Here is a 20637-nt window from a genome sequence, read left to right on the forward strand (position 1 = left end):
TGTAGGCTATACAGGGCTGGGGGTTTCAGGTCCTCGTGCTAGCATGGCGCGCGGGCCATGCTATGGGCCGAGTGCAGCCCGTTCGAGAAAGTACTAGCCATTGGTGCCCTTGGGGGACCCCCCCCCCCCAATGACTAATTTCAACTTTTTTTTAGGGAGTTTTTACAAAAGTACCCCCTCAATCAATAGTTATAAGCCTATAAACAACTATATAGGGGGGGTATTTATGTATTTTGACTTTGGGGGAAGAAAAAGATAACAATGCCCCTCCAATAGCTATATCCTATATAATAGCTAGTTTAGGACTTTTGGGACATTTGGGTAAAGTGATAAATGACTTTAAAATTATTAAAATACCCTCCCAACAACTAAACCATGGCTAGTTTTTAAGGCATTTTAGGCAATTAAATTATTTTCAATTCTTATAAGTAGCCATATCATCCACCATTCTCATCGCACTAATTCAACAATTCTCTTCTCATTTCTCATACTCTCTTAGTCTTTCATCTCATATAGTCACAGATTGTCATACACTTAGCAATTTAGGAGGAGTCTTTGAGGCTTTAACCATTGAAATCAAGTTGCGATTTGAATCAGTAACCCAATCATCTGGGTAAGTGCAATTAAATTAATTTTTATTTTATTGAATTAAAAAAAATGGTTGATTCTTCCCCCTAAAACCAATTCCCCTACATTAAGTTCACTAGCCCGATTTGTTGGATGATGATAATAAATTACAAAACAAAGGAGGGCATGACACTACTACACCTGATGAAGCAGATGATTAAAGTCAAGGAGATGGAGTAATTTTTTCAATTTTATTTAAACTATTTGTTATTTTTACAACAATGTAACTTTTTATTTTTAATTTGTAATTTTTTTATATTTTAAATGAAATAAAAGTCCTATTTTTTTTTCAATTTGTTGTTCATTTTGTATTGTGGTAAGTATTTTTTATTTCTTTGTTAGATTTTTATTTTTATTTTTCAACTTATTCCCAAAGGAATGTTAATATTTTATTTTACTTAGCAAAAATAATTAAAAAAAAATCAAAATGTCAAAAAAACAACAAAAAAAAAATTTAGGCCTTTCTGGCCCGGTTCAGCCCAGGCCCAAGGTCCAACCTATAGCCCCGCTCAGCACAGCTTACAGCCTGCCCAACCCAGATCAGCAGCACATGGCACAGCATCATGTGGGATCGGGCCATGAATCATGCTGGGCCGACCCCCAAATTATCACAAAGGAGGGAAATACAAACCAACTCAACCCATAGACACAACACGGCCCTCTCTTTGCATAGGCCACATGCGGGCCATGTCATGCCAGCCCAGCACGGCCTGATTTACACATCAACTGAGTCTTGAAATATCTAAAACAAGGTCAGAATAGAAGGGTAAATCAGGGTGACAAATAATTTATTTTTTAAATAAAAGTGATAAATAATAAATTGATAATGTCTCTCCTCCGTGAAATTATTCTTTGATCTCACTTAGACCGGATAGAGATGCAATTTGGGTGGGCCTTAACCCGAACCCGGACTCATCCAGATGGTACGGTTGGACTTGGAGGCTCCTCGAACTATAGTGGCTCGCACTACTCATAGCCATAGGGGAGAAAATAGGGATAATGAACAATGACTGGGAAATGCGATGATGTGTATGGGTATTTATAAGTGGTCATGGACCGTTAGATATGATTGATTGGCTCGTCAACCATAAGAAACGACAAAAGTTCTGAGCAAACGAAGGTGGTGGGGGATTAATTTTCGGTAATAACAAAAATGAAATAAAAGTCAAATGTAGGTGTTCGGTACTGGGGGGGGCTAAAGGGGAAAAAAGGAAAAACGTTGTACGTAACCACTATGACCCCACCATGGTCAATTTGAAATGGTGTATTTTAGAATACATCATAAAAAATCATGAATTACCAAATGTTCGTAGTTATGTGATATGTTCGAAGGTGTGATGAGTTGTAGAACACAAGATTTGTCTGATAAGAACATCGCAATATGTTCTAGAACACACTGTAACTCAGCCCAAAATCTGCCACAGCATAAAAGACCACCATTCTTTATGACGCATTAATTGCACATGGGAAAGCTGAACAAGTGTGAGTAACCACACAAACGGATCTGATTGCGGGGTACCTGTCCACAGCTTAAAAGACGCAGCAGATCTGGACTCGTTATGAAGTAGAATCCATCACCTTAACGTCATGGCATTCCTCACCATCAAGAGGATCAACCCTACGCCTAAACCAGACTGCTTCATATTTTACAAAATTTGATTTTGAACACAAAACTTTCTTTAAAAATTTAAGAAAAAAAAATGAATTGGGTAAAAAATTTTCCATCCTTGAACCAACTGTTAAATCAATGTTAAGCGTTATTGAGACCGATGGATCAGAAGTCAGAACTAATGTGTACAGCCAAATAATTCATTATCCCCCTTCAACTTCTAATTACAGGCATCCAGCATGGATCAAACTGAGAAGCCAGCTAGAAAAGGAAAACAGAAAATGGGCCCCATTGTCATATCTAAAGATGTTTGACTAGATAAACTGTCGAGTAACTAGAGATTTTACTACCATGGTATTTTTTAACAACTTGGTGATCCACAGAAGAAGAGCTTATGTGAACAAGATTCAAGTTTAAGTTGGGAAAGATTCAAACAGGTTGGCCACAAATGATCACATATTTACCAACTAGCTTAAATGAACTTGATATTAAACATTAATGTAAAGTACATAAAAAACAGCTAGCCACAACAGTTGCTTTTCTGCTGAATTGGTTGCCCCTTCATTTGAACTGTATTCGCTGGTTTCTTGTTTGCATTGGGTTGGGTTCCAATTCTGCAGAATAATGAGAAAAAAAAAAAAAAAAAAAACAAGATAAATAAATGCTGTCTCCCAATCTTTTTTGGCAGTAAATTTGCATAATAATTCGAGGCAAAACGGTAAACAGAATGAAATGAATTTTGATCCACTCAAAGGTTACATCTAAGAGATTCTGCATGTAGGATACAAATGGTGCTGAAGTTGCACAATTCCAATTTTAAGTTTTGAAACTCAAATAAGCGGTCTACTGTCCATATTCAGGAAAATGGGTTTTAAAGGCCATTGCAGATAAACTAATGATAGTAGTTTTCCTTGGAAAAAGACAATGCCTTCTAAAATTAGTAGGATCCTGAAATATGGGCACACAAAGCTCAAAAGAAATTATAAAAGATTGCACCTGATATACAGTCAAAGAAAAATGTGAATGATCAGGAATTTTCTAATTAGAACACCAAGAGTAATATTTACCTTTTCTTGATCTCACCAGCCATTGTCAAAAAAGCTTGCTCTACATTAATCGAATCTTTAGCACTTGTCTCAAGGAAAGGGATCCCCAGCTCATCTGCAAATGCCTGCAATTCATTTGGTTTAGTTGGAGTGAAGCCACTTCCAAAAGATTGGCAGAAGCCAAAATATTTTGAAATGGAAAAGGCCACCTACTAAATAATTTGTAACAAAACTGACCATATACTCCTTTTTCCTCTTCCTAGTTTAGGTGTGTTCTCATTCTTGCTACTTGTTTATAATAATTAATGACTTTCTCCCCTTTCCAGTTTATGTATGTTCTCATTCTTGCTACTTGTTTATAATAATTAGTATGACTTTTTCCTCTTTCCTTATGGACTTGGCTCAGCATCATCCTTAGTTGTCGAGGCCTACAAGGCCTCTAGATGACTAGTAACCTTTGGTTGGGTACCTCACCTCAACGCCTTGTTTATAGCAACTAGGTGCCCATCTAGGCAACTAAAATGACAAGGTGTGCAGCTTATTATAGTATCATCCATATTGCTTACTAATATGTATTTTATAGCAACTAGGCGCCCATTTACTATTGAAGTATAAAAGATCCAAAGGTTTCAAGAAGAGAAAAAGAAAAAATAATGGTTGCTAAATAAAACAGAAGCTCCACCCATGTTCTTTTTCTCTTTTATTTACTGTCTTAAATTTTGTCATAAAATTATAACCATCTTTAGTTGCTAATGTGATATGAAATTGCTCTATTAAATAATTATATTAGTGTCACTTTTTGGAAGTATGAAATCGATATAATTGAAATACTATTGTCATGTTTCGAGAGAGAATTTAACCTGCATAGGACTAAGCACCGCACTGTCACCTAGAATTGCCCAGGCACCTTGACTATGGTCATTATTCATTAACCCATCCAAGCTTGTCCTATATGGGTCTTGTTCTGCTATTCCACTCTGCTCACTGCCATATTCATTGTTTAATTAGGAGCCTTCAAACCATTTTTCATTACCATGTTCTTTTGGCCTACCTCTGGCTCTTATAGAGCCTCCAACTTGTTACTTTTCAGAAGGATGTAATCATGTAAATAGTCTTCTCTCTGCACATGACCAAATCATCTTTAGTCTATTTTCCCTCATCTTGTCACCTATTGGGACTACCCCTAGGTTCCTACGAATATGTTGTAACCCTATCCTTTAGGCTGTGTTTGGTTGCAATGCAAATAAATTTGCACTGATGCAAAACCATGGCAATGCAAATGATTTGAGTGTAAATTTTGACCTATTTTTGTTTCAAATCTTAGCTTATTTTGTTTGATTGCAGTACAAATGAAGTAAATTAAGACATGAAACAGAATAAAGCGAGATTCAAAACAAAATTAAACAAGAATTTGCATTTTTTACATTTACACTCCCATGCATTTGTACTAGTGCAAATTGCAGCCAAACACAGCCCTATGGTTTCCCACTCATCCGTATCAGCATTCACATTTCTGCTATACTCATTTTTGGATATGTTTCTGCACTGCCTAACACTCTGATCCCTGCAACATTAATGGCCTTAAAACCATTTTATAAAATTTTCCTTTTAAACCTAATGGCACTCTCATATCATAGAATTCTTGATGCACCTCTCCATTTTACCCATCCCACTCTAATTCTATGGGCATCTTCCTCCTTAATCTCTCTCTTGTTGTGGATCCTGAAGCAAGTTAATGAGAGTCGAAAGAGGTCATATTGATATAACTTTTGATCTCCAATCCTAGTGGAATAACAATTTCCACTTTTTTTGGTAAGTAAAAAAATTTTATCAGCTCAAAACAATTCAACCCTACCTATCCCCTGTTTAGTAAGGGTATCATCCAGTCTATTTGCCGATCTTCTAATCCATCTAAAGCTGACACCCAAATCCCTTGCTAGGAACCTCACTTCTCTCATAGCTAATCTGAACTCCACACACTTAAGCTGTCCATGCACATCTTATTTACAACTAACAAGGAGTTGTAAAGAGTATCCATGACCAATTGGTCCTGAGAGCAAAGCCACCAATCTGCCTTCATGCTCCACTAGTTCCAGAGAGAAGTGGCTTGCAACTAGAACTATCATCAAAGTTCAGTTTAAGTCTGTTCAGCCCTGAAGGAGTCCACTCAAGTACAGTGGACCTCCAAGTGGAAGAAAATGCCACCACATACCAAACCCCTAATAATATCATCCACTGTATATTTCTTGAAGAAATTGAGGGTTTTCACCCAATGAGCCACCTAGGGGTGTAAACAATATCCTAGTATCCGCTTTCAAATTCAATATCCAACATAAATGAATCAAATTCGGATAATTCAATTAATTCAACGGTCAAATTTCAATTAAATTTTAATACCGATTGATATATCAAATCGAATTCAAATCTACACTAATTCGATTCGATCAATATTAGAATTTGATTACTATAAATATAATATATTATAATAATATAAAAAATATAAATACAATGTAATATAGGGTTATGTGGCTTATATTCCCTCTCTTGACCCAAGAGTGGGAAATTAGGGCTGAGAACAGCCCCCATCGAACCACAGATTCGGTCCAACCAATTTGGTCCAATCTGGTTCGAATGGGTCTAGGGTTTGATTTTTAATCCAAGAATTGATCTGAAATTAAATTACTGATTAAAGACAATCAAGAATCAGTACTAGGGTTGTTCGCACATCTGCGCACACCATGGCTGAATGCACATCATTGCCATGGTGTCCTTAAGATCATTGGATGATCCCCCCTTCGTGGTGGGCCCCACACGTCCCCTAAAGAGGAACCGTGCGGAACCCTAGTCGTTTAAGGCCCACCGAAATCTGGCTTTATGAAAGTCAGTGGGAGCCACTTTGGTTTGACCTAAATTAAACTAGAGCGCAACTTTTGTTCCCTCCTGAAATATGGGTGCATGTGCTAGGGAGATTCATATGATGAACTCTCTAAAGGCCTTTCATCATTAGCATGAAGATGGAACCTTCAATAATGAGAAAACGCACCATAAAATTGGGCTATCCATTTGCTGCTGGATTTGTTGGAATGTTTCATAAGATGATAGGGGCGTCAGACCGATGTGGGAGGAGCCTATCCTAAAATGGAAGACTCTCTCACGGTACCTTGGCGTTCACAAATATGATGGGTGAGCACTCACTGGACAGAAAGGTTTAACCTAAAATGGCAATGAACTTTGTCAGACAGAGGCCAAAGGGAAAGCTCATACAATGAGTGGATATGATCATTCACAGAAAGGTGGTGGGGTTATGCAGCTGAAACAGTTGGCTCCATGCACCCTATGTGATTTCCCACATTTCCAGAGACATAATTCGTAGTCTCCGTCATTGAGATAGGAGGGAAATCTCAAAGATGAACAAATGGGAATGAAACATAGATTAAAAGTCATATCTATGTGGATAACATGAATCAAATTAGGTTGTGGACTAATGTTTGCTTTTTATCAGAAATGGCAAATGGACAATTTGCTAAACTGTTGAACGACAACAAACTTAAGGGACCTAACTATGTTGACTGGTACCGTAATCTTATGTTGGTCCTAATGTCTGAAAAATTAGACAAAGTAGCTAAGAATCCTGCCCCAGAGCGTCCGGGTGATAGGGCTTCTGAGGCCCGAAGGAGGGACTACCAGGAATGGGAAGAGAAGAATTCCCTAGCCCGCTGCTACATCATTGCCTCCTTGGATAATCCGATATAGAGACAGTTCGATCAGATCGAATTGTCCAAGGACATATTGGATAGTCTAAGGTCGACGTATGAGGAGCAGAATCGTTCTACTCGTTAGAAGGTCCAGAAACAGTTCATGACCACGCAGATGTCCAAGAACCAGCAGGTTCATTACCATTGTCTTCAGATGATGGGTTACATTAATGAACTTGAGGCTCTTGGATCCGGGCTTGACCATGTCACGAAGGTAGACACCATCCTGAATTCTCTGCCTCCTTCCTTCAATCAGTTCATCATGAACTATAACATGAACAAGCTGAATGTCAACATCCAAGAATTCAGCAATATGTTGCAGAGGGCCAAAGAACTGATTAGAAGGATGAGCCCATAGCCATGCTTGTTGAAGCTGGCAAATCGGGCAAGAAGAAGAGGAAGGCTAAGAGAAAGCCCCAGAAGAAGGCTGCCAAGTCTAAGAGGCAGAAGAAGGACAGAGCATCAGATGCTTGTCACTTCTGCAAGCAGACCGGCCATTGGAAGAGGAACTGTCCTCGGTACCTGGAATCCAAAAAACAAGGTAATTTCGAATCTTGTGTCATAGAAACCAATTTGTTGGTAACTTTTGCTTCCTGGTGTATTGACTCCGGGGCTTCGACTCATGCGTGTAACTCATTGCAAGGGTTCAGGATAAGCAAAAGACTGAGTGATGGAGAAGTAACTCTTTACTTGGGGACTTCTGCAAGTGTTGCAGCTATGGCTATAGGAACCGTAGAATTATTTTTCAGAGAATGATCTATTGCACTAAAAGATTGTCTTTATGTACAGAATTTGAGAAAAAATTTGATTTCTGTTTCAAAATTGTGTGCGGATGGATATTCTATTCTTTTTTGGTAATACGATTACTGTTAAAAGAAATAACAAATTCATCGCATATGGAGAACTTGAGAATGGTCTCTATGTTCTCCATCCTTCTTTGGAAACTAACATAGCCGAAATTACGCCGGATGACATCCCCAAGAAAAGAACCCGTGATCCCATGTGCCTGTGGCATTACCGACTTGGCCATATTAATATAAATCGTATCACAAGGTTGGTAAAGGATGATCCTTTGGATTTTCTAACTGTACAAGATCTTCCGATTTGTGAACATTGCCTTCAGGGTAAGATGACGAAACGACCATTTAACGGTAAGCCTGAAAGATGTACAGGCACGCTTGACCTTATACATACTGATGTATGTGGTCCCATGAGTGTTAGGACTCGTAACCAGTACGTGTATTTTATTACAATTCACCAATGATTATTCTCGGTATGGTTACGTGTACCTAATGAGACACAAGTCTGAATCATTTGAAAAGTTCAAAGAGTTCAGACAAGAGGTCGAGAAACAGTTAGGGAGAGAAATTAAGACCCTTCGATCAGATCGATGTGGCGAGTATCTCTTTGACGAAATCAGGGACTACTTGAAGGTCAACGGGATAGTATCACAGTTAGCTCCTCCTGCTACACCACAGCTAAACGGTGTTTTAGAGAGGAAGAATAGGACCTTATTAGATATGGTCCGGTCACTTCTCGTACACTCAGAGTTGCCCACATCTTTTTGAGGTTTCACATTGGAGACTGTGATATACGTGCTGAACCGGGTTCCAACCAAATCAATTCCGAAGACTCCCTATGAGTTTTGGACCGGAAAGAAACCAAGTGTGAGACACTTGAAGATTTGGGGTTGCCCGGCACATGTTAAAAGAACGAGTGCGAACAAATTGGAATCCAAGACCAGTCGTTGCCTATTCGTAAGCCACCCCGAGGGCTCTGTGGGTTACCTATTCTATGACCCAGGAGAACAGAAGGTGTTCTGTAGCCGAAATGCCCATTTCTTGGAGGATGATTACATCTTGAACAATCATTGTCAAGAAGTTGTTCGTGATGAGAAAAGGTCAAGGTCAGTGGGAGGTGTCCCACAAGTTCTAGGTAATGACCAACCTAGTAGATCTACCCGGGTTTCCAGACCTCCGGTTCATCTCGACTGAACAGGATAGTTACCTAGTGGAAGCTACGACCAGTGAGGAGGATCCTGTGACTTATACGGAAGCTATGTTGGACATAGATTCCTTGAAGTGGGTAGATGCCATGAAAGCTGAGATGGACTCGATGGAGATCAATGGAGTCTGGAATCTAGTAGATCCGCCCCCTGGGGTAAAAGCAATTGGTTGCAAATGGATCTATAAGAGGAAGAAGGGCCTCAATGGTAAGGTTGAGACCTACAAGGCTCATCTAGTGGCGAAAGGGTATACTCAGAAAGAGGGCATCAATTATGAGAAAACCTTTTCGCCGGTGTCCATGCTTAAATCCATTAGGATCCTACTAGCTGTAGTAGCATACCATGATTACGAGATTTGGCAAATGGATGTCAAAACTGCGTTCCTGAATGAATATCTCACTAAAGATATCTATATGCAGCAACCGCAAGGTTTCATAGCTGCGGGTCAGGAATACATGGTATGTAAATTAAATAGATCCATATATGGACTTAAGCAAGCTTCTAGGAATTGGAACATCCGGTTTGACTCTACTGTCAAAAAGTTTGACTTTGAGCAAAACCCAGATGAGCCCTGTGTTTACAGGAAATCCAGTGGTGATAAGATTACGTTTCTGGTTCTGTATGTAGACGACATTCTACTCATTGAGAATGATGTAGGAATGTTGACTACGGTGAAAGTGTGACTTTCACAGCAATTCTCCATGAAAGATTTTGGAGAAGCCTCGTATATATTAGGTCTTCGACTCTATAGAGATAGATCGAAGAGGATAATAAGATTATCTCAATCTGCTTATATTGACAAGATAGTCAAAAGATACAGCATGGAGAACAACAGTAAATGTGCTAACAAATCAGATGGACTAAGAGCATTAAGCACTGTGCTTTCTGTTAGGTCTTGGAAAAATGTAAGAGTTGCTCTTTTGGCTGCTCAACTGATTGTGAAGGTTTTACAATTGGTTGATGGTGATGAGAAACCCGCAATGGTTATTTTTACTATGCAATGGAGCAAGCAAGAGAAAAAATAAAAGAAAACTTTAGTGGGAAAGAAAGGGAGTATAAACTCATTTTAGACATTTTTTATAGGCGTTGGACTAATATGATGCAACATCCATTGCACCTTATTGGTTTCTTTCTTAATCCAACCCTTTATTATAAGGCTAAAGCACAAGATGAAGCATCGGTTGGAAAGTTTGAAATGGGCTTTCTAGATTGCATTGAGAGAATGGTCAATGATATTGAAATTCAAGACAAGATCTCTCATCAGTTAGAAGAGTATAAGCACGCTCGTGGTGCTTTCTCTAAAGAATTGGCAATTAGGCAACGTGAAACGAAACAACCAAGTAATATAAGCTCTCTTTTCTTGAAACTTATATTTATATTTTATTCCTGTTATTTTAAATTTATATTGTTTTAATTCATTTTTTCTATTTTGTAGCTGATTGGTGGCATAGCTATGGACATTGCACCCCAAACCTTAGGCGTGCATTACGCATATTAGGTCTTACATGCACTTCTTTTGCTTGTAAGCGCAATTGGAGCACTTTTGAGCATGTAAGTTCTAAGTAATGGACCTAATGTTTGGTTTTGTGATGAAATTATTTATGAAAGTTAAGAATTTAAAATGCTTATTTTTATAATTTTTCTTATTTTGTTGTGAATGTAGATTCATACAAAAAAGAGGAATAGGCTTGATCAAAAGAGGCTAAATGATCTTGTATTTGTTCAATACAACCAACGCCTTTGAGAGAGATTTACAACAAAGCGTGCAAATCCAAAGCAATTTGACCCTATTTGCTTTGATGATGTAGATGAAACCAGTGAGTGGTTGACTGGGAAAGACCCCTCAAATGACTTGGTCCATGAAGGGTGTGATCTTACATGGACTCAAGTTGATGAAGCATTAGGGGCATCTGAAATCCTTGAAGGGTCAAATAGGCCAAGGAGAAGTGGACATGGGCGTGGAAATGCAAGTAGAGGTCCAAGTAGAGGCAGAGGTAGAGGTAGAGGTGGTCGTGGAAAAGGTGAGTCTGGAAGACAAGATAAAGGCAAAATAGTTGTTCAAGAAGAAGAAGAAGAAGAAGAGCAGATATGGGACAATGATAGGAAGATAATGAAGATGAAGAAGATATTGATGTTGAAGAAATGATGATGATGATGACAGTGATGATGAGGATGAAGATGTTGATTATGGTGCTAATGATGTTGGTGCATTCAATGGAGGTGTTAGTGGTTCTTACTTATTAGACACTCTAAATAATTAGGAATAGAGTATTTTCTTTATGGATTGTATTGTTTATAATACATTTGAAGTTTTAAACTTCAGTCTTCATATTTATTTTTTGTGGTGTGGACTTGTGGGGAACTGGAGATGAATGATGACTTATAGTTTAGTTTTATACTTATTCATTATATGCTATTATGCTTTTTATTTTTTAATGGTTTCATGACTTTCAAGTTTCATAGTTTAATCTTATTATTTCTTAAAGTACCAATCATCAACCAAGGTATGTATTGAACTCTTATGAATATTTTTATTTTTGTTGTAGTGCTTCTTCCATTTGTTAATGATAGATTGATAAGGTTGATTTCTTATTGATTGATTAATTCTTTTAACTTGTTTTCTTATTAAAGGCAAAGTTGCAGAAAAAATAATACTCGAGATCAACACTCAATCATCCAAAAGGTATGGTACTATCTACTAGTTTACTTTTTTAGTGTTGCCAACTTGGAACTTGCCATGTTAGTAGACTTTTTCTCTCACTTTACTAGTTTAATTTTTATATTTTCACATGAAAATTATACTCATATGAAAGATTTTATTGATTATGCTTAGTGTAATATGTAGCTAGTTAGCAAATATATCTTATAAAATAGTTTAGGTCCTTTAGGAAGTATAGAAATCCATAAATTAATATATTTATAGATTCCATCGCCTAGGCGTCGCCTAGCTATGATAGGTAGGTTAGCCAAAGTTGATTTTATCAGAGTGATCCTACTTCCCAAAGAGATATAGCTTCTCTTTCAAGCAGCCAATCTCTTTTTACATCTTTCTATAACTAGGTTCAAAAAATTGCTTTCCTTAGGGTTTGCACATAGAGGAAGCCCTAGGTAGGTCAAAGGCCAAGTGGTGATATGACATTCTAAGCATTCCACTATCCTATGTAGGACATTCCCCTCCATGTTAATCCTTGTTGTGCAACTCTTGTCCAAATTGATTTTCAGATTTGACACTTTTTCAAACTTTTTGATTAGATCTTTCAATCTCCTGATATCTCCCCCTTCACAAAAAATAATGATATCGTCTACAAATTGGAGATGAGTAATTGGAACGTTATCTATACCCACTCTCCAACTCCTAAAATCATCCTCCCTGTCTACCTCAGAGAGGAGTCTACTAAAGAGATCCGCCATTAAAGTAAAAAAGAAGGGTGAGAGGGGATCACCTTGCCTTAACCCTCTTGCAAGCTAGGAAGAAGTCTTTTACCACTCCATTAACAAGGATAGAAAAATGACATGATCATACACACCCAAGCATCCAATTGCACCATCTCTCCCCAAACCCCATTGTTGCAAAACTTCTTTCAAAAATCCCCAATCCACCATGTCATAAGCCTTTTCTAAGTCCAATTTGCACACAAAACCTTACAGCAAGATAAAGTCCAAATTAATACAATGATACTTTACTTCTCTCTCAAAAAAAAAAAATTACACACAAAACCTTCCTTCCTAGATCTCTTCATTTCCTCTACACATTCATTGACTATCAGAATTTGATCAACTATTTGTCTCCCTTGAACAAAAGCTCCTTGATATTGACTAATGAGAGAGGGGAGAATTACTTTGATCCTCAACGATAGGACTTTAGCAATTATCTTGTAGACATTGGTCACTAGACTAATGGGTCGGAAATCTTTTGGATGGCTAGCATCACCTTTTTTTGGAATCAAGGCCAAGAAAGTTGCATTAACTTCGGGGCTAACGATATGTGTATTTGAAAATTCCTTAAAGACTTCAAATAAATTGTCTTTCAACACTTCCCAACAATCCTAATAGGAAGCCCTTGTGAACCCATCTGGGCCCGGTGCTTTAGACCTATTCGTGGAGAACATTGCCTTTCTTATTTCTTCTTCCTCAAAATCTCTTTCCAGCCAATTTGCTGCCTCCTCCTCTAGTAAAGGCCACTCCAATCCTTCTAAACTCAATCTATCCTCCAAAGGTCTCCTGTAAAAGGATTTAAAGTGGTCCACAAAGATTCTGGCAATTTCTCCTCTGCATTCTAACATGAAACGCCGCAACTTATCTTTCATTGAAAACAAAAATCAAAGGTACCATGGAGATTCTTTTAATGTTTCTTTTTTAAGTTGAGTTCCTTTGTTGTCTAAATAGTTGCCCTATTGAGGGCAATATTGGTGATTGTACACTTTTTATTCTTTTAATATAAAAATAGTAGGAGGAGCGGCCTAATTAGTTTTTGGCCTTCTCTTCCTCTTCTCCCATCTTCTCTTCTTCTACTCTCAAGAAACCCTTTTTTCTTTTCTTTCGTAAGTCTTTCTTATTTCTTTTCTTTTCTAGTATCCCATCCACATTGAACAAAGTGAAACTCAATTTTGGCAGCTGCAGTAATCTAGGACCATTGGACACAAGGGTAGTCATAAGGAATAGTTCAGGTTATTTTAATACTCTCTATTCAGGTCCAATAGGCAAAGGACACTCCACACAGGCCAAACTGCATGATGTCCTAAAAGGTTTAAAGATATGCAAAGGTTGATTTTGCAAAATATTGTAGTAGAGGGTGACCATATGAAGTTGTATTGTATAAAAAGGCAACTATCAACAGTGAATTACTTCTGGAATAAAGATTATCAATTTAGCATATACTTAAAGACCATGTATATTGAGACTCAATATGGCAAAGGATAAGCTGTCTTCTTTTTCCCCAATTTGGAGGCCATGTTTAACTTTTTTCTCCCAAATCTTACAAACAGAATCCAGATAAGTGTACATTTATCCTAGTAAACATATTCTCCTAAGGGCACCCACCATTCAAATATGGCACATGTATATTTTTAATTTTCATGAAAAATGAAATAAAACCGATAATCTAAAATTTGTCTCTGAAAAATCAGTTAGCAGTTTCCATGCAGAGGCATATTTTTTATAAGTTCCATGCAGAGGTGTATGCCCAACAAAGGAATTCTTAAAAGATCTTTATCCTTCCTAAACAGAAAGGCGGAAATAAATAATTCAGACAGGCAATTTAATTTAAATCTCACCACTTATCAAAAAAAATAAGTTTAATTCTCACACTCTCACACAAGAAGGTAACAGATTGGTCTCCCCCTAGTGATGCCAGATGAAAATTACCTTTGCAGTTTGTGTGTCCACAACCCTGTTCTCAACCAAGTCACATTTATTTCCTACAAGAAGCTTGCATACACTATCATTAGCATATCTATCAATCTCATTCAACCACTGCTTGACATTGTTGAAGCTTTCCATCTCAGTGACATCATAAACAATCTGTTGGCAGTGCATTACATCAGTAAGAATTGGCACATGTGTTGTCAAATCAAATAACAACTGAAGTAAGAAATGTCAATCATAAATTTAATACACAAATGTGTCACATATGGGGTATATAGCCCCTTTCAGAACACATTAGCACAATTATTGTCCCTATGAAGATACAATTACCAGGATAATGCATAGGAGGGTGCCTAGGCAATGAGGCATTTTCTGGGGACACTTCTGTAGCACATTATATTTGCATGCATTTAGACACCCTCTTAGACAACAAAAAGGGCAAGACAGGCAACTTATTATATGTTGTATAAAATGTTGCAATTTGTTTATGCTATATGATAATAAGATCATATAAGATATATAGCATAATGTAGTTCATTGCTTAATTTACTAGGATTTTTGCTACAATACAATACTCCATTTCATGGACTCAGTTTGTTCTAATACTCATTTGTTTTGAATAACTATGCTATTGACTAGTTTCTTCACTTATTTGTCATTTTGTTGGGGTTTTTACTATATGAATTCATGATTTTAAATGCTTTGCTAATTTTGCTGAATTTTATTGATTATGTTGTGTATGAAAAAGAAGAAGAATTGGTCGTTTAAAAGGTATCTAATTTCCTACATTTTTGGGCATGGAGGGATGGTTCTATGGTTTCTAAATTTGAAGAAAATGCCTTTGACTTATAAAAAAAAGTGGTTTAAAAGGGGGATGTTTTTATAACTTATAGCTTCTAAATTTGAAGAGAATTTTGAATTTTAATTTTTTAGTAGGTATCAACAAGCCTGCAAAGGTGTTTTAGAATGGCTAGAAGATTTAGCTTGAGTTGATAAGTGCCTTGTAGGATACATAAAATTTTCTTGAACTTTAACTTGAAATTATGTAACTCTAAAGAGTCGTTTTTAAAATATCAAACTCACCTATTTTGCTTCGTTTTATTGTCTTTGGAGAGCTTTCTGAGTTAGCACTTACCTAATGAAACTAAGATGTTGCATATTCTATGTAAAATGGGATAGTTATCACAATTTTCTTGGCAGGGTATCAGTGAGGAATGGAACTCAGTATAGACTATATAGTTTATACTCTATAATAGCAATGTATCCAAGACCTATCGGTTATGAGAACTCAATGAGAGCTGAAATTTTCTTTTTGATAAATAATGAGAGGTGAAATTTTAGCTGTTGTACAGGTTTGAAGGTGGCAAGAGAAATGCATTTGGAATCCATTGTATCGTCGAAGTTTAACTTCATGCTCTGGACAGCAATTCTGGATAAATGTCTGACAAGGGTTAAGTTAATTTCATGAGGGATGACTATCCAATCCTCTGAGTGTTCCACATGGCAGTGCATAACTGAGACAGATGATCATCTTTTGATGCATTGTAGGGCGAGGTACAGGATCTGGTCCTTCTTTCATCAATTGCTGAGAATTAACTGGTGTATTGCAAGGTCCCTCAAGGGAAGCTCTTAGGCATTGGTATATTATTCGGCTTGTCAAAAGAGGGAAGCTGGTCTGGCACATAATCCCCACCACAATTGTAACATGGACCATTTGGAAGGAAAGAAACTCAAGTCTTTGAAGACAACACTATTACTTCCCCAACCTTTGGTAAGTGACATTAAGTTTTCTTTCTTCCCCTATCTTCTCTCTAATGCTACAAGCACCCATCACAGCCATCAATAGCATAAAAATTCATAAACAAAGCAATTCATTCAACATCTCTAAAGGATTGAAATTGATCCAAGTATGTTTTTAGTTTACATTAAAACTCATTTTTTCCATTTCAGCCTTTCCTGTCCTTTTGTGTCAAACCATCTTCAAACTCCAAATGCTATCAATATCAAGTTTCTTCCATAAGTTTTCATCACCCTTCATCCTATCAGATTTCAACCCAAAACTCCATCTAAATCCTATTTCAGAAATTTGGCAGTTCTTTTCCAAAGGAATTTTTTTGCCCATCTGTGAAAAAGTTTCCTATGTTGCCTTCAAATTAAATTGCCCAAGACAATAACATTCTAGACATCTCTGCAAAATCATACTAAAAAACCCCATCATAAGCCTTCTCCTCCTCCATGAGGTGCATGAGGCATACCAGAGGCATACGCCTCATGCGTAAGGTGCTTGAGATGCATGCACCATGCATCTAAGGCATATTCCCGAAACACCATTAAAAACATTGGTCCCTAATGCAATAGGAAAATGCTAAGTCTACAAGGCTACAACTGGAGGTAGTTGTAGGATTTTCTATCATCACAATATGTAACACATGGCGTCAAGACCCTTGTAAACTATTGTGCAGGCATAATTGAAATGACACAAAACAGTGCAAGTTATAAAGTTCAACCTTCTCAACAGGTATTGATCCATCAATATCTCATGTTAGAATGGTAGCAACTTCTATAACCATCTTGTAGGCAAGCATCCCCAATTTAATATTGTAACTTTGTTTATATGTCTACATAAAATAAACTTATGTTTAACAAGGTTTCAATTTTACTAATGAGCTATAGGTTCAAGTCTCATGAAAGTTATTTTTAATTAATTTTATTAGTAACATATAATATCTAATCCATTTTTAGTTTACTTAATTAATGAAATGCAATATTTGTTTACAATCTTAATTGTAAACACAATATGAATAGAATTAAAAAGGAAATTTAAAAAGGAAATGCAATACCTAAATCCTTTTTTTTATTATAATTAAAAAGGAAATTTAAACTTATATCTGAATCCAATTATAGTGCAACCACAATATGAATAGAATTAAACTTAAACCTAGGTAGATTCGATCCAAATCCTATTGTTTACGATCTTAATTGAATCTAAAGCTTACTGATAAAAAAAAAGGCTTAAGTGACATACAATTTGAAGCCCAAGCCTCTTCCAAATCGGTTAAGGCCATTAGTGTGATGCTATGTTGGCTCAACCTCAAAGCAAGCATTTAAACCATGGTTTTATATACCCTAACCCAACCATATATTATATAATTCTAAAATTTTAAAGCAATTAGCAAGAATATAACAAAATAAAGGCATATGTAACATTATTTTGTTAAAGATAATAATAAATAAATAAAATAGAGGATATCCAATATTATTTTAAACAGTTGAAGATCAACATGAACAAATAAAATCAACTTCTAGGTTAACTAGGTCAACTAGGGAAAATGGTCCTTTTTTAGGAAAATGTAAAGTATATTTGACCTAGTTGAGAAGGATGGCCTATTTGATGCTTAGACATCCTAGACAACCATATATGGTTATCAATGCACTTGTTGAAGATGCAGTTGATACGGTTAATCAACTAGTCATCAAGACATCAACTAGACAGTACTTTGATAAAACTATCAAAAATAAACAAGTTCAACAAGACACTAAGATCAATTAGATAAAAGAAGAGAAATGGCTGACAGACGAAAGTGATCAGGAAGACTTTCATACAATGATTCCATGTGCTCCTCGGTAATAACTGCTGGTTATAGTCCTAAACCGCTCCTGTCCTGCAGTATCCCACTAAACAAACAAACAATAAGCAGCAGCAAAGGTTAAATAAGCTTGACTAGAATCTTAAAATAAGGAACGATTTTATTGTTAGCAGATGACTTACATAACCATATTCTGGATACTGCCCTTTTCTTGTCAAATTACAATCATAAAAGTGATTATCCTATATACATAATACTGAGATTTATATATCCAAATGAACCACATGAATTACTGATAAACATTAGGACCACCACTTACCACTAAGAACAAGAGTTTTTTACTTTTTTTAATATCTCTTCTGAATGACCTAGTTCGTTAACCACATTAAGGACAAAGAAGCTATATATATATATATATATATATATATATATATATATATATATACCTTTTGTTTTGACAACAGAATGTTTACCAATTAAAACAAGGTTAAGTCAAATTCTCTAAGTGTGAAAAATGGGTACTTCTCATACTTATGTTAGCAAACATCTCCATCCAAGAAGAAAATATATTCTAGCAACAGTTTGCATTTAAAATTTAAGTAATCTGAATTCTTTGAAGTGTACCTAGGAAGCTCTTATCTGGCACTTTTTAACTCCACCCAATGAACTGGGTTTCACCTTAACAATGATGGCACCTCTTGTTAATTGGAGTGTTTTTTTCCCTCTCTGGGGTCGTGAGGGATGCCCTCCAGGATGACCATGGCATTCCAAGGCAAATCATCATCATCCAATGGCATCCAACGCAAATATTAGGGGGAAATTATTATCACTAGAATCTATATGCTGCTTCAGGCAATCCCTAGCCTCAAACCATGGCACTTGAGAGGTTTCATGTTCATACGGACTCAAAGGATCTCTAAAAGCCCAAACCTTATCCAGAAAGAGTTCAAATTCTTCATGAACTCCAAACCAAAGTGAAAGCTTTTTCACGCCTGCTCAATAGCAGTTGCTAATATACCAACCGTAAATCTTGTTCATCAAATGTCATGTAGGATCCACCTAAACCATCTTACTTACCAAAATAATATTTACTAAAATTTGATTCAGCATCTAAAATTACCAAATGAGCCCCACCGATTATAAATTATAACAGAAGGAAAGCTTAACAATATACACGCAAATCCAATAATCCAAGTATCGTAACAAAGACGTATACTCTGTTTTTGATTTTTTTTGAAGGGCAACACAACAGAGGGTAGCCCATTCCCCAACCCATAACCCCCCCAACCTAGGTGCAGGAGGGATTCGATCCCAAGTCTCCGCTACGACCAGCAGAGACCTTACCAACCAGCTTGTTGGCATCTTGCAAGACGTATACTCTGTTACTCCAACAAACGCTGTTTGGAACTCAAAGAATCTCATCAGATAACTCACAATTTGCAGCTTGATTGTCTTTCCATCCAGCTCCACAGTCCTAATTTTCTGAGAAGCAAAATGGAAATTTACACAAATAAATATCATCAACTAAACAAAGAAACAACAAAGCGAAATGGAATATAAAGGTAACAAAGACTCACGAAATCGACTCCAATGGTACTGATGTAGCTATCCACATACGAATCATCCTAAAAAATTAAAAACAAAAAAAAATTAACTTGAAATTTTCCCTCCTAATAAGGCATTCACTGTCTCACTCAATCCTTCTGCGAGATCTGATGAGAAACCTAACTGAAAACCATTCTGACACAAGCACTACTAAAACAATTCAGAAAACCAACTACTTACTGCAAATCTGAGAAGAAGACATGATTTTCCAACGGAGGAGTCCCCAATCAACAGAAGCTTAAACAGATAATCACTGTAAAAGAAACAGAAAACCAAGAAAAATAAGACAAAATTAAAAAAAAATGGAGGACTACAAAGGAGGAGGGAAGCGAAATCTTACTATTCGTTACTCATGATTGAAAACTTTTACTGAAACAAAAGCTTCAGAAAATTCTTCTTAGAGGCTTTTTTTCCCTTCCCTTTTAGGGTTTGGTTGTTGACAGGTGGGAATTTTGTTGGAAGAAAAGGGAGAGTCTTGCTTCAGAACTGAGCTGCCTCCCAAAGATAAAAGATCTCCTACCTTTTCATATATTTAGGAAAAGGAGAAGATCAGAAAAGAAGATAGAAGACGTCTTTTTCGTCTCGTGTCGTGCCGTTTTCATGACTTCACGACTCATCATCTGACCTCTAGTTTGTTTCAGATGGACAGCACGTCTACCAGTTGGACAGCACGTCTACCAGAGAGTTAAAGATATATAACGTGGCAGACCGTGATTGGTTGATTACGCATAGGATCCGTGATCTGTGTTGGACTGGTAGGCACTCTCCCACTCTCAGTGGACTCATCAAGACTTCTACTCATCCGTAAGATTGGAATATTGTTGTTGAATCGGGAAGGGTCAGCGTGGCTGTCAACGTTACGGAGGCGTTTGGTAAGAAAACATGGAGGAGGGCTTCCGTTGGGGACTTGGGGTAGCCCTGCCCCAAACACTTTGACCATTCAAGTTGCCCGTTGGGTCTTCCCTGCCCTTTGTTTCCAAAAAGACTTAAATATAGCCTTTAGTTTTCAGAAATTGACTTAATTGTATTTGAGGATTTG

General features: G+C 36.9%; 1 protein-coding gene across 1 annotated transcript; it reads right to left on the reverse strand.

Annotated features, from left to right (window-relative positions):
- Window positions 1-2560: 2560 nt before the first annotated feature.
- On the reverse strand, window positions 2561-20213 carry ATFP8 (Ras-related small GTP-binding family protein). The gene is made up of 8 exons (XM_010274246.2): window positions 19939-20213; window positions 19779-19851; window positions 19571-19618; window positions 19428-19475; window positions 18010-18081; window positions 14407-14562; window positions 3304-3407; window positions 2561-2850 (listed from the first exon to the last, which is right to left on the reverse strand). Exons 1-8 carry the CDS (start codon window positions 19950-19952, stop codon window positions 2757-2759), a joined length of 609 nt encoding a protein of 202 aa, XP_010272548.1. The 5' UTR covers window positions 19953-20213; the 3' UTR covers window positions 2561-2756.
- Window positions 20214-20637: the final 424 nt, after the last annotated feature.

The sequence above is a fragment of the Nelumbo nucifera genome, chromosome 1, assembly GCF_055504915.1.
Source record: "Nelumbo nucifera cultivar China Antique chromosome 1, China Antique-T2T, whole genome shotgun sequence".
Classification (NCBI taxonomy): Eukaryota; Viridiplantae; Streptophyta; class Magnoliopsida; order Proteales; family Nelumbonaceae; genus Nelumbo; species Nelumbo nucifera.